This window comes from Oncorhynchus mykiss, chromosome 24 (assembly GCF_057628025.1).
Source record: "Oncorhynchus mykiss isolate SJ-2025 chromosome 24, ASM5762802v1, whole genome shotgun sequence".
In the NCBI taxonomy this organism is placed as follows: Eukaryota; Metazoa; Chordata; class Actinopteri; order Salmoniformes; family Salmonidae; genus Oncorhynchus; species Oncorhynchus mykiss.
Window position 1 is genome coordinate 34,371,321 of NC_143045.1, and position 25,387 is coordinate 34,396,707.

Consider the following 25,387-nt stretch of genomic DNA (forward strand, 5'->3'; position numbering starts at 1 on the left):
TATTTGTTCAGTATAGGTGTTACTTTGCGTTGAAATCTGAATCTGAGAATTTACACTTTACCACGTGAATCAGTAGGTATGAGATATACCAGAGAATCCCTATCATGGTAAATAATATCTTCTGAGAAAGTGTTTTTAAATGATATCCATTAGTTACGCTATGCACACTAAATGAGATGTGATTCAGTGTTCTTTAGGTTTGTTGCAATGTTACCCCACACAACTATTTCTCTACAGTCCTACAGAACACCAGTCATTGTTGAACATCTTTAATGCATTACATAATTAAATGGGGGGGGGTAACAGAATATCTTAAACGTTTTGGTACTAGCCTAAGAAATTAACAATGTAATCCCAGTAATATTACACATTGAAATAACGAAAACAAACGTAACGTTCTCAGCACACTGCAAAAAGCCCAAATTAAAGGTCTTGTGGACACAGCCTTCCAGATCATCACTTTAATGACCCCCACATAAATAAATCACTAACACCTCTGATCGTTTCAATTGAGGACACCAAGGTTATGGTTGTTTATCCCAAACTGCCATGATAGATGTTCTTTTCTAGGTTCATTTAAGTAACGCATTACAAGCAGTTGTTTTGTTTAAAAATCAAACAAACTTGGATGTTAATAGGGGTTCTTGTCATAAAAACTGGGTTTCTGTATCCTTAGTTTTGATTGGCTCCAAAAACCGCCCCATTAGAGCTTTAGCCAATCCTGACCAACAGACGCTCTACAAAAGGGGAGGTGCATAGAATCCATTTGTTGCTTTTGACGAAGTCACAAATCTGTACATAGAAGGCACAAACACTTAACTGATGAATTTACATTACAAGCCCCTGAACACGACCCATCCACCCAGACCCCTACCTTCACTAAGCCCTACCCCCATCTATTGTTTCTGTGAAATCTAAAAGATACAAATCCAAGGACTGCCAGCTAAATGATTGAAGTGCTAGGAGGAAGCATGTTTCTGCTAGAAATCAGAGGCAGAGAAAACAGTGTGGATTCCCACACCTGTCCCCCACCCCCCATTCGCCCCTGCACTCCACCAGCATGAGCAGATCTCAAAGTAACACTCATACGGCTCATGTCGGATTTGACCATTCGTTCAACTATAGAATCTAAGTCCCTGTTGTTTTTAAACCTACCCAACCAAGTTGTCTTACTTCATTAGGTCAATCTAAAGATTCCAACAAAGATATGGAAAATTATAGTGATGGCTCTTTCTAGACATTTGTATTGATGACATGAGGGGTGGGATGTGTGTTCTGGGTGACGGGTTCACACAGTGTCAGAACAACAGCATCACCCTCTTTTCCTAGCTGTGGTTAGTTAGTACATTGCCGTAGCTGCAGATCAGACGAGGACAGCTACTCCTGAAAACGCAGAGCCAGAACAGTCTTGCCATGCCACGTTTAGTCATTAGACTCAGTCACTCTTCAAAACAAGATACTTTAAAATAACAAAAACAAAAAAAGATAACCATTATCGTTACACTGCGATGAATTTTAAAATTCCTTGACACCCCTCGTGAAGGAAAGATGAATGATGGCTTTGAAAGGTCAAGGGGGAGGTAGGTCAAGCGGGTCAAGTTAACCCTCTCAGCAGGGGAGATCTGGTTGTCATAATCCTCAGCTGTAGCAGCAGGTTGCCAGTCACATAGCTGGGTAGCACAAGGACTGAGACACAGGGTGCAGGGTCGGGCATGGGAGACAGGACAGTATTATGGAGGGTAGATCAGGGGATGGCAAATTGAACCACTAGTTCTTCTTTAGCGTCCACCTTGATCTGAGAGATTGCACTGTAAGCATAGGCAGCCATCTTGGACACCTGTAAATCAATCAGAACAGAATAGGTTAACATGCATTAACCAGCTACATAATGTGTTGCTTGTTTTTTTGTTTTAGCTCCAGAGCTGCCATACACTAACAGGTTTATGGATAGGGAAAGCATAGGACTGTTATAGAAAAATGACCTGATGTATGTCTGAGAATGACACTGTGTGTGTGTGTGTGTGTGTGTGTGTTAGGGGTGTAACAATACACGTATTCATACCGAACCGTTCAGGGACCTCAGTTTGGTCCGCACTGTGAATCCGAATGAAAACACAACATAATAATAATATAACCCTTGGAATATAACCTGGGCCAACGCTGTGTTGTATGCCTCAATGTTTTCAGGCTATTCTGTTACAACAACTAGAGCCTATGCGCACTTTGTAAATCAAAATTCAAATCTTGATTGGCTCATTTCAAAATGTCCTTTTGTGAGGCAAAGCCAGGAACTAGTTCTGTACGATGGCGAGCGGTGGGGTGCATAAACCAGGAGGATTGTCCATCAGCGTTTAAATATTCAGTTTGGGAACATTTTGGTTTCCCAGTAGATGACAAAACGGTGAAGGACATAGAGAGTATGTCTCCACTGCTCAAGGAGAATAACCTCTGCAGCTGCCAACATCTCGAACACCGACATCACCTCAGTATTCTTACCACTGGACCAAGACCGGGGCGCAAAAAATATACAAATAAATGTGTTATCGCCCCTCAGCATTCAAGCAGCCCTTCGCAGCGGATTTTGACCGAGCCAAAGAAATGACAAGAGCGATAGGTATGTTTATAGCCGTGGATAAGCGCCCATTCTCAGTGGTTGAGGGGAATAAGGGGGTTTCAGCACCTCGTGAAAGTGCTCGAGCCACGTTAACTAACTTCGCCCTCATGCACCCATTTCAGCAAAACCGGTAGTAACCGCTCTATAAGCGAGGTGAAAGCCGAAGTAGTCAATGAATCGGCACATCAAATGTTATGTCACATGCGCCGAATACAACGCGTGTAGACTTTACCGTGAAATGCTTACTTACGAGCCGTATCCTAACAATGCAGTTAAAATGTAGTAAAATTTGCTAATAAAAATACTAAATAGTAACACCAATAACAAGGCTATATACAAGGAGTACCAGTACTGAGTCGATGTGCAGGGGTACGAGGTAGTGGAGGTTATATGTACAGTTAGGGGTTAAAGTGATTAGGCAATCAGGATAGGTAAGAGTAGCAGCAGCATGTGAAGAGTGCGAGTGGTGTCAACATGCATGTGTGTTTTGTGCATGAGAGAGTACGTAGTATGTGCGTCTGTGTTGGAGATTCAGTGTCAGTAGAGCCCAATGAGTCTGCATAGAGTCGGTCAGCCAGAACAAGAAAGGGTCAATTCAAATACTTCAGCAGCCATTTCATTATCTGTTCAGCAGCCATTTCATTATCTGTTCAGCAGCCATTTAATTAACTGTTCAGCAGCCATTTAATTAACTGTTCAGCAGCCATTTCATTAACTGTTCAGCAGCCATTTCATTAACTGTTCAGCAGCAATTTCGTTATCTGTTCAGCAGCCATTTCGTTATCTGTTCAGCAGCCATTTCGTTATCTGTTCAGCAGCCATTTCGTTATCTGTTCAGCAGCCATTTCGTTATCTGTTCAGCAGCCATTTCGTTATCTGTTCAGCAGCCATTTCGTTATCTGTTCAGCAGCCATTTCGTTATCTGTTCAGCAGCCATTTCGTTATCTGTTCAGCAGCCATTTCATTATCTGTTCAGCAGCCATTTCATTATCTGTTCAGCAGCCATTTCATTATCTGTTCAGCAGCCATTTCATTAACTGTTCAGCAGCCATTTCATTAACTGTTCAGCAGCCATTTCATTATCTGTTCAGCAGCCATTTCATTATCTGTTCAGCAGCCATTTCATTATCTGTTCAGCAGCCATTTCATTATCTGTTCAGCAGCCATTTCATTATCTGTTCAGCAGCCATTTCATTATCTGTTCAGCAGCCATTTCATTATCTGTTCAGCAGCCATTTCATTAACTGTTCAGCAGCCATTTCATTAACTGTTCAGCAGCCATTTCATTATCTGTTCAGCAGCCATTTCATTAACTGTTCAGCAGCCATTTCATTATCTGTTCAGCAGCCATTTCATTATCTGTTCAGCAGCCATTTCATTATCTGTTCAGCAGCCATTTCATTATCTGTTCAGCAGCCATTTCATTGTCTGTTCAGCAGCCATTTCATTATCTGTTCAGCAGCCATTTCATTATCTGTTCAGCAGCCATTTCATTAACTGTTCATTAGTCTTATGGCTTGGGGGTAGAAGCTGTTCAGGAGCCTTTTGGTCCCAGACTTGGCGCTCCGGTACAGCTTGCTGTGCGGTAAGAGTGAAGTCTATGACTTGGATGGCTGGGATCTTTGACAATTTTTCAGGCCTTCCTCTGACCGCCTAGTATAGAGGTCCTGGATGGTAGGAAACTTGGCCCCAGTGATGTACTGGGCCGTACGCACTACCATTGTAGGGCCTTCTGGTCGGATGCCAAGCAGTTGCCATACCAAGCGGTAATGCAGCCAGTCAAGATTCTCTCAATGGTGCAGCTGTAGAACTTTGAGGATCTGAGGGCCCATGACAAATATTTTCAGTCTCCTAAGAGGGAATAGGCATTGTTGTGCCTTTATCACAACTGTTGGTGTGTATGTGGACTAGAGATCGACCGATTAATTAGCGCCGATTTCAAGTTTATAACAATCGGAAATTTGTATTTTTGGGCACCGATTTTGCCCACTTTTTAAAATATATTTTATTTTTAGACCTTTATTTAAATAAGGCAAGTCAGTTAAGAAAACATTCTTATTTTCAATGACGGCTTAGGAACGGTGGGTTAACTGCCCTGTTCAGGGGCAGAAAGACAGATTTTCACCTTGTCAGCTCGGGTGATCCAATCTTGCAACCTTACAGTTAACTAGTCCAATGCTCTAACCACCTGCCTCTCATTGCACTCCACGAGGAGCCTGCCTGTTACGCAAATGCAGTAGAAGCCAAGGTAAGTTGCTAGCTAGTATTAAACTTATCTTATAAAAAACAATCAATCAATCATAATCACTAGTTAACTACACATCGTTGATGATATTACTAGTTTATCTAGCGTGTCCTGCGTTGCATATAATCGACGCTGGGAGATGATTTAACAAAAGTGCATTTGCGAAAAAAGCACAATCGTTGGACGACTGTACCTAACCATAAAAACCAAAGCCTTTCTTAAAATCAATACACTGAAGTATATTTGTTTAAACCTTCATATTTAGCGAAAATAAATCCAGTTTAGCAGGCAATATTAACCAGGTGAAATTGTGTCACTTCTCTTGCGTTCATTGCACGCAGAGTCAGGGTATTTGTAACAGTTTGGGCAGCCTGGCTCGTTGCAAACTTATTTGCCAGAATTTTACATAATTATGGCATAACATTGAAGGTTGTGCAATGTAACAGGAATATTTAGACTTAGGGATGCCACCCGTTAGATATAATACGGAACGGTTCTGTATTTCACTGAACGAATAAATGTTTTATTTTCGAAATGATAGTTTCCGGATTTGAACATATTAATAACCCAAGGCTCGTATTTCTGTGATTATTATGTTATAATTAAGTGTATGATTTGATAGAGCAGTCTGACTGAGCGATGGTAGGCAGCAGCAGGCTCGTAAGCATTCATTCAAACAGCACTTTCGTGCGTTTTGCCAGCAGCTCTTCGCAAGCACAGCACTGTTTTATGACATATCAGCCTTTTTTATTTTATTTTTTATTTCACCTTTATTTAACCAGGTAGGCTAGTTGAGAACAAGTTCTCATTTGCAACTGCGACCTGGCCAAGATAAGGCATAGCAGTGTGAACAGACAACACAGAGTTACACATGGAGTAAACAATTAAGTCAATAACACAGTAGAAAAAAGGGGAGTCTATATATACATTGTGTGCAAAAGGCATGAGAAGGTAGGCAAATAATTACAATTATGCAGATTAACACTGGAGTGATAAATGATCAGATGGTTATGTACAGGTAGAGATATTGGTGTGCAAAAGAGCAGAAAAATAAAAATAAATAAATAAAAACAGTATGGGGATGAGGTAGGTGAAAATGGGTGGGCTATTTACCAATAGACTATGTACAGCTGCAGCGATCGGTTAGCTGCTCAGATAGCAGATGTTTGAAGTTGGTGAGGGAGATAAAAGTCTCCAACTTCAGCGATTTTTGCAATTCGTTCCAGTCACAGGCAGCAGAGAACTGGAACGAAAGGCGGCCAAATGAGGTGTTGGCTTTAGGGATGATCAGTGAGATACACCTGCTGGAGCGCGTGCTACGGATGGGTGTTGCCATCGTAACCAGTGAACTGAGATAAGGCGGAGCTTTACCTAGCATGGACTTGTAGATGACCTGGAGCCAGTGGGTCTGGCGACGAATATGTAGCGAGGGCCAGCCGACTAGAGCATACAAGTCGCAGTGGTGGGTGGTATAAGGTGCTTTAGTGACAAAACGGATGGCACTGTGATAAACTGCATCCAGTTTGCTGAGTAGAGTGTTGGAAGCAATTTTGTAGATGACGTCGCCGAAGTCGAGGATCGGTAGGATAGTCAGTTTTACTAGGGTAAGTTTGGCGGCGTGAGTGAAGGAGGCTTTGTTGCGGAATAGAAAGCCGACTCTTGATTTGATTTTCGATTGGAGATGTTTGATATGGGTCTGGAAGGAGAGTTTAGAGTCTAGCCAGACACCTAGGTACTTATAGATGTCCACATATTCAAGGTCAGAACCATCCAGGGTGGTGATGCTGGTCAGGCGTGCGGGTGCAGGCAGCGAACGGTTGAAAAGCATGCATTTGGTTTTACTAGCGTTTAAGAGCAGTTGGAGGCCACGGAAGGAGTGCTGTATGGCATTGAAGCTCGTTTGGAGGTTAGATAGCACAGTGTCCAAGGACGGGCCGGAAGTATATAGAATGGTGTCGTCTGCGTAGAGGTGGATCAGGGAATCGCCCGCAGCATGAGAAACATCATTGATATATACAGAGAAAAGAGTCGGCCCGAGAATTGAACCCTGTGGCACCCCCATAGAGACTGCCAGAGGACCGGACAGCATGCCCTCCGATTTGACACACTGAACTCTGTCTGCAAAGTAATTGGTGAACCAGGCAAGGCAGTCATCCGAAAAACCGAGGCTACTGAGTCTGCCGATAAGAATACGGTGATTGACAGAGTCGAAAGCCTTGGCAAGGTCTATGAAGACGGCTGCACAGTACTGTCTTTTATCGATGGCGGTTATGATATCGTTTAGTACCTTGAGCGTGGCTGAGGTACACCCGTGACCGGCTCGGAAACCAGATTGCACAGCGGAGAAGGTACGGTGGGATTCAAGATGGTCAGTGACCTGTTTGTTGACTTGGCTTTCGAAGACCTTAGATAGGCAGGGCAGGATGGATATAGGTCTGTAACAGTTTGGGTCCAGGGTGTCGCCCCCTTTGAAGAGGGGGATGACTGCGGCAGCTTTCCAATCCTTGGGGATCTCAGACGATATGAAAGAGAGGTTGAACAGGCTGGTAATAGGGGTTGCGACAATGGCGGCGGATAGTTTCAGGAATAGAGGGTCCAGATTGTCCAGCCCAGCTGATTTGTACGGGTCCAGGTTTTGCAGCTCTTTCAGGACATCTGCTATCTGGATTTGGGTAAAGGAGAACCTGGAGAGGCTTGGGCGAGTAGCTGCGGGGGGGGGGGAGCTGTTGTCCGAGGTTGGAGTAGCCAGGTGGAAGGCATGGCCAGCCGTTGAGAAATGCTTGTTGAAGTTTTCGATAATCATGGATTTATCGGTGGTGACCATGTTACCTAGTCTCAGTGCAGTGGGCAGCTGGGAGGAGGTGCTCTTGTTCTCCATGGACTTCACAGTGTCCCAGAACTTTTTGGAGTTGGAGCTACAGGATGCAAACTTCTGCCTGAAGAAGTTGGCTTTAGCTTTCCTGACTGACTGTGTGTATTGGTTCCTGACTTCCCTGAACAGTTGCATATCGCGGGGACTATTCGATGTTAGCGCAGTCCGCCACAGGATGTTTTTGTGCTGGTCGAGGGCAGTCAGGTCTGGAGTGAACCAGGGGCTATATCTGTTCTTAGTTCTGCATTTTTTGAACGGAGCATGCTTATCTAAAATGGTGAGGAAGTTACTTTTAAAGAAAGACCAGGCATCCTCAACTGACGGGATGAGGTCAATGTCCTTCCAGGATACCCGGGCCAGGTCGATTAGAAAGGCCTGCTCGCAGAAGTGTTTTAGGGAGCGTTTGACAGTGATGAGGGGTGGTCGTTTGACTGCGGCTCCGTAGCGGATACAGGCAATGAGGCAGTGATCGCTGAGATCCTGGTTGTAGACAGCGGAGGTGTATTTGGAGGGCCAGTTGGTCAGGATGACGTCAATGAGGGTGCCCTTGTTTACAGAGTTAGGGTTGTACCTGGTGGGTTCCTTGATGATTTGAGTGAGATTGAGGGCATCTAGCTTAGATTGTAGGACTGCCGGGGTGTTAAGCATATCCCAGTTTAGGTCACCTAACAGAACAAACTCTGAAGCTAGATGGGGGGCGATCAATTCACAAATGGTGTCCAGGGCACAGCTGGGAGCTGAGGGGGGTCGGTAGCAGGCGGCAACAGTGAGAGACTTATTTCTGGAGAGAGTAATTTTCAAAATTAGTAGTTCGAACTGTTTGGGTATGGACCTGGAGAGTATGACATTACTTTGCAGGCTATCTCTGCAGTAGACTGCAACTCCTCCCCCTTTGGCAGTTCTATCTTGACGGAAGATGTTATAGTTGGGTATGGAAATCTCAGAATTATTGGTGGCCTTCCTGAGCCAGGATTCAGACACGGCAAGGACATCAGGGTTAGCAGAGTGTGCTAGAGCAGTGAGTAAGACACACTTAGGGAGGAGGCTTCTGATGTTAGTGACGTGGATACTGAAGAACTCGAAGCACTCAACCTGCTCCACTACAGCCCGTCAATGTGAATGGGAGCGTACTCAGCCCTCCATTTCCTGTAGTCCACAATCAGCTCCTTAGTGTTTCTGACGCTGAGGGAGAGGTTATCGTGGTTCATCTGTGGTTCTGTTGGGGCGTTATGCAAATTGTGATGGGTCTAGGGTTTCTGGGATGATAGTGTTGATGTGACTCATGACCAGCCTTTCAAAGCACTTCATGGCTACAGATGTGAGTGCTACAAATCCATAGTCATTTAGACAGGTTACCTTGGTGTTCTTGGTCACAGGGACTATGGTGGTCTGCTTGAAACATGTAGGTATTACAGACTGGGTCAGGGAGAGGTTGAAAATGTCAGTGAAATCAATTGCCAGCTGGTCAGTGCACGCTCAGAGTACGCGTTCTGGTAATCCATCTGGCCCCGTGGCCTTGTGAATGTTAACCTGTTTAAAGGTCTTGCTCACGTCGGCTACGGAGAGCAAGATCCCACAGTCGTCTGGAACAGCTGGTGCTCGCATGCATGGTTCAATGTTGCTTGCCTCGAAGCGGGCACAGAAGGTATGTAGCTCGTCTGGTAGGGTCGCGTCACTGGGCAGCTCGTGGCTGGGTTTCCCTTTGTATTCTGTGATAGTTTGCAAGCCCTGCTACATCCAACGAGTGTCAGAGCCGGTGTAGTAGAATTCGATCTGTCCTGTATTGATGCTTTGCCGTTTTGATGGCTCATCAGAGGCACCCTTAGTTGTGCTTACTACAGATGGACCTCCAGGGCTACAGAGAGCTACTTAACAGTGACAGCCCATCACCTTAACTTCCCGCTCCGGTGTATCTACCGTGCTACAGACACGTCCCCTTTATGAGAGTCACACACGTGTGCATCTTTTTCTCTTTGTAAGAAAACATTACAGCATAGGTCTAAGCCATGTTTATATATTGATTTCACACACATAGTGCACTTTATTTTAGTGTTGTTGTGTAATCAGGTGTTTTCATTTAAGAAAATACAAAGTGTTGTTATTCCTGATTATGCTCATTAGGCCCTAAACAACTGATGATCATATAGAATCAGGAATACCAATTTTTGTTTATATAAGAAAATGCTAACTAGAGTAACTGTTGGCATTTTATTTTCCTGCTTTACCGAAACCGAACAGTGACTTCAAAACCGCAATACGTACCAAAACGTGGGTTTGGTGAACCGTTACACCCCTGGTGTGCGAGCATGTGTGCGTGCATTTACCTGTTGTACATCCGAATATGGCACCAGATCACTAGCGAGCACTTGGTGTGGCTGGCTGGTGAGGGAAGGGAGAGGGAGGGGCTTCTTCTGAGACAGACTGTTACTCAACAAGGCCAGTTTTACACTGAAACACACAATAAAGACAGGTTACTACTGAAACACATGGCCGGTCAAAACCCACTCCAAAACACAGACACATTAAGCAACTACCTCCACACACCAACCTGTATTGCCGAGCTTTATCCATATACTCATGCTGCTCCATGCCTTGAGAGTCCGCAGCCGAGACATCAATGATATTCCTAAGAAACAGAGACAAAGGTAATCAGCAGAATTAAATCCCAAATGGATAAATCCACAATGAGGGAGGAGAAGAAACATGTGTGTCTTACAGGGCTGTCTTGAAAAGGATGGATGTGAGTAAGGCCTGTTCGTCTGTGCGGGCTGAGGGTACACTGCCGGAGCTCCATTCTGTACTGTTGAGGGGCTTGCTGTCTGGGTTCGGGTGGGGGATCAGCGGCTTATACACGTCAGGGTCCTGAGGCACAACATACGCATCACACTCACAAACTATCACAACATCCTCCATCACTTGCTGTTAAGGTACCCAGATTGACATTGCTTATTGTTAAAATGAGCATGATATGACCTCTGAACTAAATTATAAAACAAAAAGGCACCCTACAAACTCTATAATATGACTACTCATCCCTGATCACTAAGTCCATAGGGATCTGCTGCTGCGACAGGCAGATAAGAATGAACCCAAAGAAAAGATAGTTACCTAAGCCTGATGATACTGGTGAGTATACTTCAACAGTATTATCCTGTGTTATAACAGGGTTAGCAAAGCAGTGGCAGGCTCTGTGTGTACAACAGTCATCTGATAAATGGTAATACGTTATCCCCCCCACCTCACATTTTCCAAACGTGAAAATAAAAACAAAAACTTTATTTCCCCTTCAGCAAATTCCATTTTGGCCCATGTCACAACTGGAAACCTGAGATCATATGACATATATCTGGGAGAAGTTAACGCGCTGGCAAGTTCAACTGCGTTACCGAATGTGAACCGTTGAGGCCCAATTAACAGAAGTGGTCACGTTTTACCGGACCTGATTGATGATCATCATGACAGGTGAGAATTTAAACAAAGTGTTTTGTCTGCCCTGCAAGTAGCTAGCTACTGACGTACAGATTAACTGGTTAAGGTAATTAGCAAACTAGATACTGCCTATAATTTGTCAGCAAAGGTTGTCACTATTTTGAAACTTCACTTAACGAGCTAATGTTGTTAGGTTTGTTGGCCAATTTGCCAATCAGGTTACTACATTTCCATGGCCCAATCTTTCTTGCACAGCTAACAGTTATCTGAAAGGTCTGACTAGCTCAGCTATCTATCTGTTGGGTCGTAGTTGGCTAACTTAGAAATAGTTTCCTTTTAACGCGCAATGATGCACCATCTTTTCACTTTTGACTAGTGGAATTTGATACAACAAAACTGTCTCGCAACGTCCTGATGACCCCCAAAGAAAGTAACGTTACTGTTATTATCAAATAGTATGTTGCAACCTAGATAACCAACTAGCCTATAGTGAGTTACCTGCTCGGTGTTCTCGTTTTCCCTGCTATAACAGCAACCCATGGCGTCCGCTGGACGTTCGCTAGTCCGCGAACGCAATTTCCAACTACTTCTCCCGGGAAACTATATAATAAGAGAAACAGTCTCGGTCCACTTTCTCTCTTACCTCTTCTGTCAGCGACTACTACAAACGAAGCCTATCACATGACATCAGTTTTTGAGCAGCCAAAGACCGGGCAACAAACATAATGACATCCGGCCACTGTGAAGCCAGCATGGGAACACAGACTCCCCAATCACGTGACATGGGGTATTTCATGTTTTAAGACTTGCGAAGTGTGACTTGTTATTGTTTTATTTGGGGTACGGAACCTGCATACAACAGACGGGGCGAAAGGGAAATACAGAACGACGAGATGGCAAAAATACATTGTTAACACATGCTCGTTGTGGGCATGTTCTGCGGAGACTGCTATCGCAAGATAAAAGAGAAAAGTAATCTTTCAGACGCCCCCCCTGGTCTACAGAGCCACTTTTACAGCCCTCAATAACCATTGCATTTGATGAAAGAACACGTTTGACGAGTTTACATGACTGGGTGACGCCAGACGCCCTCTCATTACACATCAGACTACTAGCTACTAGGCTGCGTACTTCTCTTCCAGGACTGCTAAACAACCCCTGTGCTGCTTTGTTTTTATCTACGCCTGTTGTCAGTATGGCTCAGCTGATAATATCACTTTGCGTGTTGGTGTCTATTTGTCTCGCCTCGGTTTTGACCAAAGACAGCAGCCACGTTCAGTTTGCGTCCGAAAGTCTCAGTACCTCCACGGTTCGCTCGGTGTGTAAGCCCATCCCCAGCACACTTTCTCTGTGCTACGGCGTCGGTTACCGGGAGATGCGGCTTCCCAACCTGCTGGGGCACGACTCGTTAAAAGAAGCCCAGCAGCAGTCGGCCGCGTGGCTACCGTTGGTCTCCAAACTCTGCCACCGGGATACCAAGAAGTTCTTGTGCTCGCTCTTCGCCCCGGTGTGCTTACCGGAGGGGGCGGTGCGCCCCTGCCGTGGGCTGTGCGAGGCTGTGAGGGACGGTTGTCTTCCGGTGATGAGCGCTTTCGGGTTCCCGTGGCCCAACATGTTCAACTGCACCCGGTTCCCGCGCGGGACCCATCTCTGCATTCCCACCACGACCCGAGACACAGAGCGTGCGCAGAAGGAAGAGGGACACGAGGAGGCATCAAAGGGTTTGTACCTATCATCATTGGGAGGTGAACCTCTGCAAAAAAATGTCCACTCTCTTTCACACACATGTTCACCCTTCTCGGTGGCATGTCTCTTGGTGTCCTCAGGAACAGTGATCTGTGATGCATGCAGTCTGGCTGCTGAGGGAGAGATAGACAACCAGAACAACTTCTGCAAGAGTCCATATGGTGAGTGATATGTATATGGCATTGGTTGCACTTTACAAAAAGGTTTATAGAGGTCAATAATGTGTTTACATGTTTTTTAAAAAGTGTTTATAGACCTGTATTTCTGTGTTTCCTCTCAGCCTTTAAACTGCGTATTGGGAGTGTTTCTGTAGTGCAGGGTGACCGCAGGGTCGTCCCTCTGGCCCGGAGTCGCATCCTGAGGTGGGAGGGTGGAGGCGCAGAGAAGGCCGAGGGCGTCGGGGGGGCCATGGCCTACAGTGCCCTTTGGTTGCAGGAGGGGGGTACCTGCACCTGTCCTGCCCTGGAGGAGGCAGATGTGGGGGAGGGGAAGGAGTCCCTGGCAGGGGTGTGGTACCTGGGCCTTGCTGACACACAGGAGGGCAGGCTGGTCCTCACTAGGCTGGTGAGGTGGAGGAGGAGCGACAAAGAACTCAAGAAGTTAGTCAGGAGACTGCTCAAACAACCCTGCTGATGATGTCATCATACAAACATAGAGAGACTTTCCAATTTGGCGAATTGGATGCGGATGAGGACACCACAGCCCTGTTACATTTCAGCCTCTAGACCGAGACAATATCTCTTCCATATCCCTTTCATTTTCATGTCACCTAGCTCTGGAGAAGTGATGCCTTCATCATATTGCTGTCAACTGAATGGACTGGATAGATAATCTATGAAGACCTGTGGGGAAGAGAGACCACCAGAGGTCCAGTGTCTGTGTGTTTGGATCCATGTTCTGGACACCTGTCACATGTGAGACATTTAGAAAAATGTAAATGATGTATTACGTTCTGAATATAAAAAAAATGTTTTTTTTAATCAATTGTGAGGACATGATTATGATTTGTGTAAGCCGAGTCAGACGACACAATTACCAGTGAGGCACAGAGCAGCATTAGTTCCATTCAAAGCAGAGTATTATTGTCTGATAGTAACATCAAAGACTGCCGGGTAACAGTGTCTAATAAACGTTATATTGAACCATAAATACTGGTCACCTTTTAATTTCTGTGTGTGTTTTCTGGATCCTTCTGTTTGTGGCAAGAGAGAAACCTGACTCGACTCACTCCACACCTGTGACTGTACACCTGATCCACCCATGTCTGCCTGTCTGTCTCTGCCTGCCTGTCTGTCTGTGTCTCTCTCCCATTCTCCACCCACCATCATCTGTGTGTTGAGTCAGATCCACCATAATTCCCTGTAGCCTACCAGTGATGTCTTGCTGTATGTTTACTATGACATCAGAATTAGTCAATAATAAACTCATTGTGAGAAACAATGGGCGGGGGAGGGGTACTGTGAATAAAACAGACATGCCCCAGGTGGGTAATGAATAATTCAGATACCCAGCTCCCTTACTTGAACCCCCTCTGCCCTCACCTGCGGAGCTATGACTACAACCACACACGATAACCATTCAGCATTTCTTCTGTCTCTGCCAAACATCTACAGCCAGGTGAGTCTTTATTCACAGCCAGCAAGGTGAGTCTTTACTCACAGCCAGCAAGGTGAGTCTTTACTCACAGCCAGCAGGTGAGTCTTTACTCACAGCCAGCAGGTGAGTCTTTACTCACAGCCAGCAGGTGAGTCTTTACTCACAGCCAGCAGGTGAGTCTTTACTCACAGCCAGGTGAGTCTTGTTTTTACTGCACAGCAGCATTTCTTCTGTCTCTGCCAAACATCTACAGCCAGGTGAGTCTTTATTCACAGCCAGCAGGTGAGTCTTTACTCACAGCCAGCAAGGTGAGTCTTTACTCACAGCCAGCAGGTGAGTCTTTACTCACAGCCAGCAGGTGAGTCTTTATTCACAGCCAGCAGGTGAGTCTTTACTCACAGCCAGCAAGGTGAGTCTTTACTCACAGCCAGCAGGTGAGTCTTTACTCACAGCCAGCAGGTGAGTCTTTACTCACAGCCAGCAGGTGAGTCTTTACTCACAGCCAGCAGGTGAGTCTTTACTCACAGCCAGGTGAGTCTTGTTTTTACTGCACAGCGGGAATGTGAGAGAGAGTATTCTTTTTACAAGAGGCTTGTGTTGTGGGATGGGGAGTTGTAGTACAATGTAGCGTTGGTTGTCAGTGAGGTGCAGGAAATCTCCTGTCACTCAGTGTAAAGCTTTAGTAACTGCAGTTTGGAGTTGGCCAGAGGAGCATCTGTGTATGTGGTTTATATCCAAAATACATGGACTGTAGTGTTTTGTGTGTAGAGACCTGAAATAGGAGGATTTTACATGAATTCAGGAATATGTATTTATTTGTATGTATTTTATTTTGTGTGCTGGCAGTCACCCATCTCCTGGTGTGTGTTCAGGTATGTGTGTGTGTGTACCTAGCTGTATGTCTGTGTACCACTCTCATTGTGTCTGTCCCTTGCAGCAGTACCATGGTGTCTGGTGCTATAGCGTTGGCCTTCCTCCCCCTGGTGTTGACTTTCATTATACGTTACCGCTACTACTTTGTGCTGTTCTACCGGGCGGTGCTAGTCAGGATGTGGTATGACTGTACGACGGGGCTGAGCAGGGAGGAGAGGGCCTTCCAGTACGTTCTGACCCACGCCATCCCCGGCGACCCAGAAAGTATCCTGGAAACCTTTGACCTCTGGTGCAGCAAGGTGGAGTTCATCAGCAACATCGGCCCCAAAAAAGGTGACCCACTGACCACAACCCTCCCCCTAATTCTTATATTCTGTTCTCTCATCTGACCACAGCATTGTGTCTGCCTGTGTGTGCAGGTAAGATCATGGACCGGATTCTTTCTGAGCACTGCCCTCTGACCGTGCTGGAGCTAGGGTCCCACTGTGGGTACAGCACAGTGCGTATCGCCCGGGCACTGCCCCTGGGTGCCAGGCTCTACAGTGTAGAAATGGATGCGATAAACGCTGCCATAGCAGAGAAGATCATACGGCTGGCGGGCTTCGACGATGACACGGTGAGAGCAGAGCGCACACACACGGTGAGAGAGTAAGACAAAAAGACCCGGTGAGATCAAATCTGGTCATACCTCCCCCACCCCCAGGTGGAGCTGATAGTGAGTCCGTCAGATGAGGTAATCCCAAGGTTGCGGGCAGACTACGGTCTGGAGCGGTTGGACTTTGTGTTCATGGACCACTGGAAAAAATGCTACCGTCCTGACTTGCAGGTAACTAATTCATTCATAACCCCCTATGACCTCAAGTCTGTTTTTATGTTGTTGTTCCCGTCTATGTAAATCAGGAGTGTCAAACTCATTCCACGGAGGGCCAAGTGTCTGCAGGTTTTGTGTTTTCCTTTCAATTAAGACCTAGACATTCAGGTGAGGGGAGTTAGTGACCTTAATTCACCAATCAAGAACAAGGGTGGAGCAAAAACCCCGCAGCCACTCGGCCATCTGTGGAATGAGTTTGACACGATGTACACTATATATACAAATGTATGTGGACACCCCTTCAATTTAGTGGATTCGGCTATTTCAGCCACACCCGTTGCTGACAGGTGTATAAAACCGAGCATACAGCCATGCGATCTCCATAGACAAACATTGGCAGTAGAATGGTCTAACTGAAGAGCTCAGCGACTATCAATGTGGCACCATCATAGGGTGGCACCTTTCCAACAAGTCAGTTTGTAAAATTTCTGCTGTGCTAGAGCTGCCCCGGTCAACTGGGAGTACTGTTATTGTGAAGTGGACTTGGCACTCCGGTACCGCTTGCCATGCGGTAGTAGAGAGAACACTATGACTGGGGTGGCTGTTATTGCAGCAAAGGGGGGACCAACTCCATATTAACGCCCATGATTTTGGAATGACAAGTTTGACGAGCAGGTGTCTAAATACTATTGGTCATGAAGTATATGGTATTTTGTGTGGACACCAGGAGGAGCCGTTGCTTCAGTAACAGCTCACTGTGCTGTGGATACAGGAATTCCACGGATGGCCGAGTGTCTGCGGGTTTTAGCTCCTCCCTTCTACTTGATTAATGAATTAAGATCACTAATTAGTAAGGAACTACCTCACCTGGTTATCTAGGTCTTAATTGAAAGTGAAAAAACAAAAAATCAGCAGGCACTTGCCCCTTCATAGAATGAGTTTGACACCCCTGATATAACACTTCAAATCAAATTACAATACAACAGGTGTAGACTTTACTGTGGAATGCTTACCTACAAGCCCTTAGCCAACAGGTGTAGACTTTACTGTGGAATGCTTACTTACAAGCCCTTAGCCAACAGGTGTAGACTTTACAGTGAAATGCTTACTTACAAGCCCTTAGCCAACAGGTGTAGACTTTACTGTGGAATGCTTACCTACAAGCCCTTAGCCAACAGGTGTAGACTTTACAGTGAAATGCTTACCTACAAGCCCTTAGCCAACAGGTGTAGACTTTACTGTGGAATGCTTACCTACAAGCCCTTAGCCAACAGGTGTAGACTTTACAGTGAAATGCTTACTTACAAGCCCTTAGCCAACAGGTGTAGACTTTACAGTGAAATGCTTACCTACAAGCCCTTAGCCAACAGGTGTAGACTTTACAGTGAAATGCTTACCTACAAGCCCTTAACCAACAGGTGTAGACTTTACTGTGGAATGCTTACTTACAAGCCCTTAGCCAACAGGTGTAGACTTTACAGTGAAATGCTTACCTACAAGCCCTTAGCCAACAGGTGTAGACTTTACAGTGAAATGCTTACTTACAAGCCCTTAGCCAACAGGTGTAGACTTTACTGTGGAATGCTTACCTACAAGCCCTTAGCCAACAGGTGTAGACTTTACTGTGGAATGCTTACTTACAAGCCCTTAGCCAACAGGTGTAGACTTTACAGTGAAATGCTTACTTACAAGCCCTTAGCCAACAGGTGTAGACTTTACTGTGGAATGCTTACCTACAAGCCCTTAGCCAACAGGTGTAGACTTTACTGTGGAATGCTTACTTACAAGCCCTTAGCCAACAGGTGTAGACTTTACTGTGGAATGCTTACCTACAAGCCCTTAGCCAACAGGTGTAGACTTTACAGTGGAATGCTTACTTACAAGCCCTTAGCCAACAGGTGTAGACTTTACTGTGGAATGCTTACTTACAAGCCCTTAGCCAACAGGTGTAGACTTTACTGTGGAATGCTTACTTACAAGCCCTTAACCAACAATGCAGAATAAAAATGTAAAAGTAAGAAAATATTTGCACAAAAAAACAAAAGTAACACAATAAGGAACAATACAATTACAATAGAGACTACAGACAGGGGTACCAGTACCGAGTCAATACAGACGTACAGGTTAGTCAAGGTAACTGAGGTAGTATGTACATGTAGGTAAGGGGTAAAGTGACTATGCAGAGATAATAAACAGGTTAGTTGAGATAATTGAGGTAATATGTACATGTAGGTAGGGGTAAAGTGACTATGCAGAGATAATAAACAGGTTAGTTGAGATAATTGAGGTAATATGTGCATGTACGTAATGGTAAAGTGACTATGCAGAGATAATAAACAGGTTAGTTGAGATAATTGAGGTAATATGTGCATGTACGTAATGGTAAAGTGACTATGCAGAGATAATAAACAGGTTAGTTGAGATAATTCAGGTAATATGTGCATGTACGTAATGGTAAAGTGACTATGCAGAGATGATAAACAGAGTTGCAGATACATGAAAAAGGGGGTCAATGCTATTAGTCCAGGTAGCCATTTTATTAACTGTTCATCAGTCTAATGGCTTGGAAGTAGCTGTTAATGACGCAGAGGAACCTGAAGCTCTCAACCCGCTCCACCACAGACATGTCGATGTGACTGGGGGCTTGCTCCCCCTTTTCCTGTGGTCCACGATCAGTTCCTTTGTCTTGCTGACATTGTGGGAAAGGTTGTTCTCCTGGAACCACACTGCCAGATCACTGACTTCCTCCCTGTAGACTGTCTCATCGTTGTCGGTAATCAGGCCTACCACCGTTGTAGTTGACAAACTTAATGATGGTGTTGGAGTCGTGTGTAGCCATGCAGTCGTAGGTGAACAGGGAGTAGAGGAGGGGTCTGAGCACGCACCCCGAAGGGGCCCCCATGTTGAGGATCAGCGTGGCGGATGTGTTGTTACCTACCCTCACCACCTGGGGGCGGCCCGTCAAGAAGTCCACAATCGAGTTGCAGTGGGAGGTGTTTAGTCCCAGGGTCCTTAGCTTAGTGATGAACTTTGAGGGCACTATGGGGTTGAACGCTGAGCCGTAGTCAATGAACAGCATTCTCACATAGGTGTTCCATTTGTCCAGGTGGTAGAGGGCAGTGTGGAGGGCAATAGAGATTGTGTCATCTGTGGATCTGTTGGGGCGGTATGCGAATTATGATGGGTCTAGGGTTTCTGGGATGATGGTGTTGATGTGACTCATGACCAGCACTTCAAAGCACTTCATGGCTACAGATGTGAGTGCTACAGGTCGGTAGTCATTTAGGCAGGTTACCTTAGTGTTCTTGGGCACAGGGACTATGGTGTCTGCTTTAAACATCTAGGTATTACTGACTTGGTCAGGGAGAGGTTGAAAATGTCAGTGAAGACACTTGACAGTTGGTCAGCGTCCTGGATAAGTCTGAATGTTGACCAGGTCTTCTTTATCCCCCTCTATAACTCCCCTTCTTAACCCTCACCTCCTAACCCTCCCCTAACCCTCACCACCTAACCCTCACCTAGCCCTCCTCTAACCCTCACCTCATAGCCCTCCTCTAACCTTCACCTCCTAGCCCTCCTCTAACCCTCACCTCCTAGCCCTCCTCTAACCCTCACCTCCTAGCCCTCCTCTAACAGTCACCTCCTAGCCCTCCTCTAACCCTCACCTCCTAACCGTCCTCTAATCCTCCTCTAACCCTCACCTCCTAACCGTCCTCTAACCCTCACCTCCTAACCCTCCTCTAACCCTCACCTCCTAACCCTCACCTCCTAACCCTCATCTCCTAACCCTCCTCTAACCCTCACCTCCTAACCCTCACCCTCCTCTAACCCTCACCCTCCTCTAACCCTCACCCTCCTCTAACCCTCACCCTCCTCTAACCCTAAACTACTTCGAGGCAAGTAACTATGAAACATGCATGAGAGCACCAGCTGTCCTGGAAGACTGTGTGATCACGCTCTCTGCAGCCGATGTGAGTAAGACCTTTAGACAGGTCAACATTCACAAGGCCAGACGGATTACCAGGACGTGTACTGCGAGCATGCGCTGACCAACTGGCAAGTTTCTTCACTGACATTTTGAACCTCTCCCTGTCCGAGTCTATAATACCAACATGTGCGTGTTCAGTCTCCTCCTGTACTCCCTGTTCACTCATGACTGCACGGCCAGGCACGACTCCAACACCATCACTAAGTTTGCCAATGACACAACAGTGGTAGGCCTGATCACTGGCAACGATGAGACAGCCTATAGGGAGGAGATCAGAGACCTGGCCGTGTGGTGCCAGGACAACAACCTCTCCCTCAACATGATCAAGACAAAGGAGATGATCATGGACTACAGGAAAAGGAGGACCGAGTCCACCCCCATTCACATCAACGGGGCTGCAGTGGAGCAGATTGAGAGCGTCAAGTTCCTTGGTGTCCACATCACCAACAAACTAACATGGTCCAAACACACCACAACAAAACCTATTCCCCCTCAGGCATGGGTCCTCAGATCCTCAAAAAGGTTCTACAGCTATACCATCTAGAGCATCTTGACTGGTTGCATCACGGCCTGGTATGGCAACTGCTCGGCCTCCGACCGCAAGGCACTACAGAGGGTAGTGTGAATGGCCCACTGGGGCCAAACTTCCTGCCATCCAGGACCTCTATACCAGGCGGTGTCAGAGGAAGGCCCTAAAAATTGTCAAAGACTCCAGCCACCCCGTTCTCTCTGCTACCGCACGGCAAGCGGTACCGGAGCGCCAAGTCTAGGTCTAAGAGGTTTCTTTACAGCTTCTACCCCCAAGCCATAAGACTCCTGAACACCTAATCAAATGGCTACTCAGACTATTTGCATTTCTCCACCCGCTTTACACCACTGCTACTCTCTGTTATAATTTATACAGTCACTTTAATAACTATCTACATGTACATATTACCTCAACTAACCAGTGCCCCCTCACATTGACATCCGTACCGGTACCCCCGTGTATAAAGTCTCGCCATTGTTATTTTACTGCTGCTCTATAATTACTTAGATTTTTAAATTATTTTTAAACTGCATTGTTGGTTAGGGGCTCGTAAGTAAGCATTTCACAGTAAGGTCTACCTACACCTGTTGTATTCAGCATTACACTGTAAGGTCTACCTACACCTGTTGTATTCAACATTTCACTGTCAGGTCTACTACACCTGTTGTATTCAACCTTTCACTGTAAGGTCTACTACACCTGTTGTATTCAACATTTCACTGTCAGGTCTACTACACCTGTTGTATTCAACATTTCACTGTCAGGTCTACTACACCTGTTGTATTCGGCGCCCTGTGACTAATACAATTTGATTTGATTTACAACTCACCTCTATAACTCCTAACCCTCCACCTGTATTGTGGTCTGCAGGCTCTGGAGGGCTCTGGTCTGCTGGGAAAAGGCTCTGTAGTGCTTGCCGACAATGTCCTATTTCCGGGTGCTCCTAACTTCCTCCGACACGTCCGCAAGAGTGGCCTCTACGAGTGGAAGATCCACAGGGCCACTCTAGAGTACAGCAAGGGCATCAGGGATGGGATGGCTGAACTTGTTTACCAGGGGATCAAGTAGGGTGGGGGCATAGTGACGGACACACTCATCTGTTACCTAGACATACGAGACTGAGGTTGGGGGCAACTTACTTTTGTTCTCGGAGCCTACTAGTCTTCTGCTATTTTCTGCTTAGTGCCCCCTGCTGGTTGAATATCATTCTGACAGTCTCTCACGTGTTTTACAGGTCTGTCTGTTGCATTAATAAATCCATTACATACATTCTCTGTACATTGTTTTTATTTATTTACATAAGAAACTTGACCAATTAAAGTTATTTACTTTACATACAACTGAGCTTCTGTTAAGTTCCTTTTTACAAATTGTTGAATACTGACATTCTATAGCACGTGTTCTTACTCTCCAGGTTTCTGTTGGCTACACACACACACACACACACACCACACACACACACACCTCAAGTGCTGTGGTTTATGCCAATTCAGCGGTTTTAAGAGAACCCATTCAGATGTGACACATGACTGGCGGCTGGGGGGTGTCAAAGTACACACTCCAACAGAATAACGAGCACCAGAGAGGGGAGTGAGTTCGCACTCAATGTCCTTGAGTTAAATGTGTGTGTAGTCTAAACAAGGGGTCTGACTGTCTCGACCTGTTGGGGAGGACAGAACTGGCAGAGGGGGGGTTGAGGTGGAGGCCGCTTTCTTTTTCCTAATGTTGCAAAACCACTTATCTGAAGAAACTTTTACAGTTCAGTCTTCACACATTGCAACTGTAGAACACTGAATGAGAGAACACACACTTTCTCCATGCAGTAAACCATCACACAGCTCACCCTGTCGTGTCCCATGGTGGGTGTGAACAGCAGGGAAAGTTCACCAGCCAAGACACACTGTCAGGAAGAGTAGATGAGCACCTATCCTGCTGAAGAGCTACTAAGGGGAAATCAGAGAGTAGCGAGGATTACTCTGGTCTAGATCATCCACTGGTCTTGGTCTTGGTCTGCTCCCTCCATGTCCACCTGCAGTTTGAGCGAGATGACAGAGAGATGACTAAAATGTATAATAAGAGGTTCTAGTATTTCCCTTTGATACTGTTCCACAGACGTGACCCCTAACCCCTGATTGTGTGTGTGTGTGTTTTAGACCTCGTTGACCTCGCCGTCATCCGGTGACTCGTTGTAGTCGTTCATCTCATCTATGTCCTGCATGTCCTCTTCATCCTCAGAGTCTTCTTCACTATCTTCCTCATCCTCATCCTCCTCCTCTTCCTCCTCGTCAAATGTCTGCTACACACCCACAGAGAACAAAAACAAAAGCCACACACACCCCAGAGTGAGTATGGAAAATGACAAAAAAACACCCCTCAGCAGAAATACAGTACCAGTCGAAAGTTTGGACACGTCTACTCATTCAAGGGTTTTTCTTTATTTTTACTATTTTCTACATTGTACAATAATAGTAAAGACATCACAACTATGAAATAACACATATGGAATCATGTAGTAACCAAAAATGTGTTCAATCAAAATATATTTTATATTTCAGATTCTTCAAAGTAGCCACCCTATGCGCAAAGCTGTCATCAAGGCACTCTGACATTGGTATAATTTAAAGGACAACTATGTCTTATTTTCATCCAAATATTGACACAAAATTGTAAACTATGTGTATAATTTGAGGAATGAAATGTCATGAGATAATAAAACCTAGTTGGTAATCTCCCCTTTCTGTGTACCACACCACCATATCAACATGCCCAAGTTCACACAGGGTAGGGGGTTTAGGATCACCATCTTTAACTTGGTTTGAATTCGAGCTAGCGAGCAACACAAACACTAGTGTATTTTGCATGTGCTGTTCTCTCCTACTGTAGCCTCTCGTCACTGTCTTTGGATGGTATAATTAAAGCTTGTGCTTTTCCTCCCTCCTCTGACCCTAATGACTCTACCTAATCTGGGAGCTGTTAGGAATAAACACAAAATGCAAACATTAACGTCTCTATTTTATTGAATTGTAATGCCTTTCCACCCCAGCACATGGAACCAACTACAAAATACATTACAATTGGATGTACTGGTGCATCTCTGGCAATATACAATATTGTTTGGGGACCTTCTTATTGTGGAATGCAATTGTTTGTCTTTCTTATATTGTATTAGATTTTGTCTGATGTAATTGTATATGCAGGGCTCCCTTGTGAAAGTGAACCTGGTCTCAATGATTTTTCCCTGCTTAAATAAAGGTTAAATAAAAAATGTGAACATAGTCACCCTTTGTAATATCTCATGACACTTGGTCAACATCCATACACATCTCATATACATTTGGGTCAACTATTAGATGAAAATACAAGTGACTGACTAAAATAAATGTTATTTAAAGCTCTGATACCTCGAAGATTGGCTTCCCAATAGGCATCAGGTTATTGTCCTTCTCTGCGATGCTTTGTAACTAAGGGGGAGAGAGAGAGGTCAGTGTTGGTCTGAACTCAGATTGGCTCTGTGACTCCTGCCAGTGCTGCTCTGTCTTTTCTCTCTCAGTGTGTGTGTGTGTACCCAGGTCTGGTGCTGCTCTGTGTTTACTCTCTCGGTGTGTGTGTGTACCCAGGTCTGGTGCTGCTCTGTGTTTACTCTCTCGGTGTGTGTGTGTACCCAGGTCTGGTGCTGCTCTGTGTTTTCTCTCTCGGTGTGTGTGTGTACCCAGGTCTGGTGCTACTCTGTGTTTACTCTCTCGGTGTGTGTGTGTACCCAGGTCTGGTGCTGCTCTGTGTTTACTCTCTCGGTGTGTGTGTGTACCCAGGTCTGGTGCTGCTCTGTGTTTTCTCTCTCGGTGTGTGTGTACCCAGGTCTGGCGCTGCTCTGTGTTTACTGTCTCGGTGTGTGTGTGTACCCAGGTCTGGTGCTGCTCTGTGTTTTCTCTCTCGGTGTGTGTGTGTACCCAGGTCTGGTGCTGCTCTGTGTTTTCTCTCTCGGTGTGTGTGTGTACCCAGGTCTGGTGCTGCTGCTCCTGTTGGTGTAACTCTGTCTCATCCACACACGGCCGGTCCAGGTTGAACCACAGAGACTCTGTCAACCGGGGAAACAGCGAGGGAAACAGCATGGACATCTCTGTCTGAAAGGAAACACACTTCCCTGAGGCAGGATAGATATCAGCACCCACCTAGATAACAAACCTGGCTAGATTAGTACACAGCTGATCAGACGTTGGTTTCAGTGACCCAAAAAAACTGATTGGGGGGTGTAGCTAGCGATAGATAGCTGTAAGAAATGACACAACAATGTTTTCAACATAGCTAGCTAACATCTGCTAACTTGGGTAGGTTAGCTACATTGCTAGTTACTGTAAGTACTGCACGGTTTGGGTTTTGCATGCTTTAAATTGTATCTGCTAAGCTATTACAAATCTGTCTTACTAACTAGCTAGCTAACTCTCTTCATCCTGCATAATGTAGCTAAGGTTAGCCAGCTAGCTAACACTGCAATAATGTTAGCTAGCTATGTTACGAAACAATACTTATACCGTTACATCAATAATAAAAATACTGTAAATGTTCACCGTCTTACCTGTAAAACCACTATCCCGTCTTGCTGTCAAAATAGAAATTTCAACTGACCGGAAATCGGTGTTCGTTTGTAAACGCTCCGGGTGTATAGGCATATAATTTCAAAAATATT

The 25,387-nt window shown here is 45.5% G+C and overlaps 4 protein-coding genes across 10 annotated transcripts; 2 read left to right on the forward strand and 2 right to left on the reverse strand.

The window, feature by feature from the left end:
* Positions 1-253: 253 nt before the first annotated feature.
* Positions 254-12,835, reverse strand: LOC110503186 (ragulator complex protein LAMTOR1). Of its 2 annotated transcripts, none has more exons than XM_021581546.3 (5): positions 12,463-12,835; positions 10,448-10,593; positions 10,280-10,357; positions 10,056-10,179; positions 254-1,837 (listed from the first exon to the last, which is right to left on the reverse strand). In XM_021581546.3, exons 1-5 carry the CDS (start codon positions 12,490-12,492, stop codon positions 1,745-1,747), a joined length of 471 nt encoding a protein of 156 aa, XP_021437221.1. In that variant the 5' UTR covers positions 12,493-12,835; the 3' UTR covers positions 254-1,744. The 2 variants fall into 2 exon arrangements, with proteins under 2 accessions (XP_021437221.1, XP_021437220.1); XM_021581545.3 differs by lacking the exon at positions 12,463-12,835 and adding an exon at positions 11,659-11,900.
* On the forward strand, positions 11,857-14,055 carry sfrp2l (secreted frizzled-related protein 2 like). The gene is made up of 3 exons (XM_021581544.3): positions 11,857-12,881; positions 12,987-13,067; positions 13,187-14,055. Exons 1-3 carry the CDS (start codon positions 12,356-12,358, stop codon positions 13,537-13,539), a joined length of 960 nt encoding a protein of 319 aa, XP_021437219.3. The 5' UTR covers positions 11,857-12,355; the 3' UTR covers positions 13,540-14,055.
* Positions 13,379-21,972, forward strand: tomt (transmembrane O-methyltransferase). The gene is made up of 4 exons (XM_036961535.2): positions 13,379-15,708; positions 15,795-15,991; positions 16,079-16,201; positions 21,574-21,972. Exons 1-4 carry the CDS (start codon positions 15,309-15,311, stop codon positions 21,769-21,771), a joined length of 918 nt encoding a protein of 305 aa, XP_036817430.1. The 5' UTR covers positions 13,379-15,308; the 3' UTR covers positions 21,772-21,972.
* Positions 21,973-25,387, reverse strand: anapc15 (anaphase promoting complex subunit 15). 6 transcript variants are annotated; one of them, XM_021581550.3, is made up of 5 exons: positions 25,277-25,387; positions 24,699-24,824; positions 24,105-24,164; positions 22,868-22,999; positions 21,973-22,732 (listed from the first exon to the last, which is right to left on the reverse strand). In XM_021581550.3, exons 2-5 carry the CDS (start codon positions 24,816-24,818, stop codon positions 22,685-22,687), a joined length of 360 nt encoding a protein of 119 aa, XP_021437225.1. In that variant the 5' UTR covers positions 24,819-24,824; positions 25,277-25,387; the 3' UTR covers positions 21,973-22,684. The 6 variants fall into 6 exon arrangements, with proteins under 6 accessions (XP_021437225.1, XP_021437226.2, XP_021437224.2 ...); XM_021581551.3 differs by having other exon boundaries at positions 24,699-24,820; positions 25,277-25,370; XM_021581549.3 differs by having other exon boundaries at positions 22,859-22,999; positions 24,699-24,820; positions 25,277-25,370.

Coding starts and splice junctions, on each gene's coding strand:
- LOC110503186 (XM_021581545.3), bottom strand. CDS start 11,700: ATGGGTTGCTGTTATAGCAGGGAAAACGAGAACACCGAGCAG. Junction 10,180..10,279: donor GATAAAGCTCGGCAATACAG/GTTGGTGTGTGG, acceptor TGTGTGTTTCAG/TGTAAAACTGGCCTTGTTGA. Junction 1,838..10,055: donor CATATTCGGATGTACAACAG/GTAAATGCACGC, acceptor ATTGATTTACAG/GTGTCCAAGATGGCTGCCTA.
- sfrp2l (XM_021581544.3), top strand. CDS start 12,356: ATGGCTCAGCTGATAATATCACTTTGCGTGTTGGTGTCTATTTGTCTC. Junction 12,882..12,986: donor ACACGAGGAGGCATCAAAGG/GTTTGTACCTAT, acceptor TGGTGTCCTCAG/GAACAGTGATCTGTGATGCA. Junction 13,068..13,186: donor CTTCTGCAAGAGTCCATATG/GTGAGTGATATG, acceptor GTTTCCTCTCAG/CCTTTAAACTGCGTATTGGG.
- tomt (XM_036961535.2), top strand. CDS start 15,309: ATGTATTTATTTGTATGTATTTTATTTTGTGTGCTGGCAGTCACCCAT. Junction 15,992..16,078: donor CGGGCTTCGACGATGACACG/GTGAGAGCAGAG, acceptor CCCCACCCCCAG/GTGGAGCTGATAGTGAGTCC. Junction 16,202..21,573: donor GCTACCGTCCTGACTTGCAG/GTAACTAATTCA, acceptor TGTGGTCTGCAG/GCTCTGGAGGGCTCTGGTCT.
- anapc15 (XM_021581549.3), bottom strand. CDS start 25,370: ATGCCTATACACCCGGAGCGTTTACAAACGAACACCGATTTCCGGTCA. Junction 24,821..25,276: donor ACGGGATAGTGGTTTTACAG/GTAAGACGGTGA, acceptor CCTTTCAGACAG/AGATGTCCATGCTGTTTCCC. Junction 23,000..24,104: donor TTGGGAAGCCAATCTTCGAG/GTATCAGAGCTT, acceptor GTGGGTGTGTAG/CAGACATTTGACGAGGAGGA.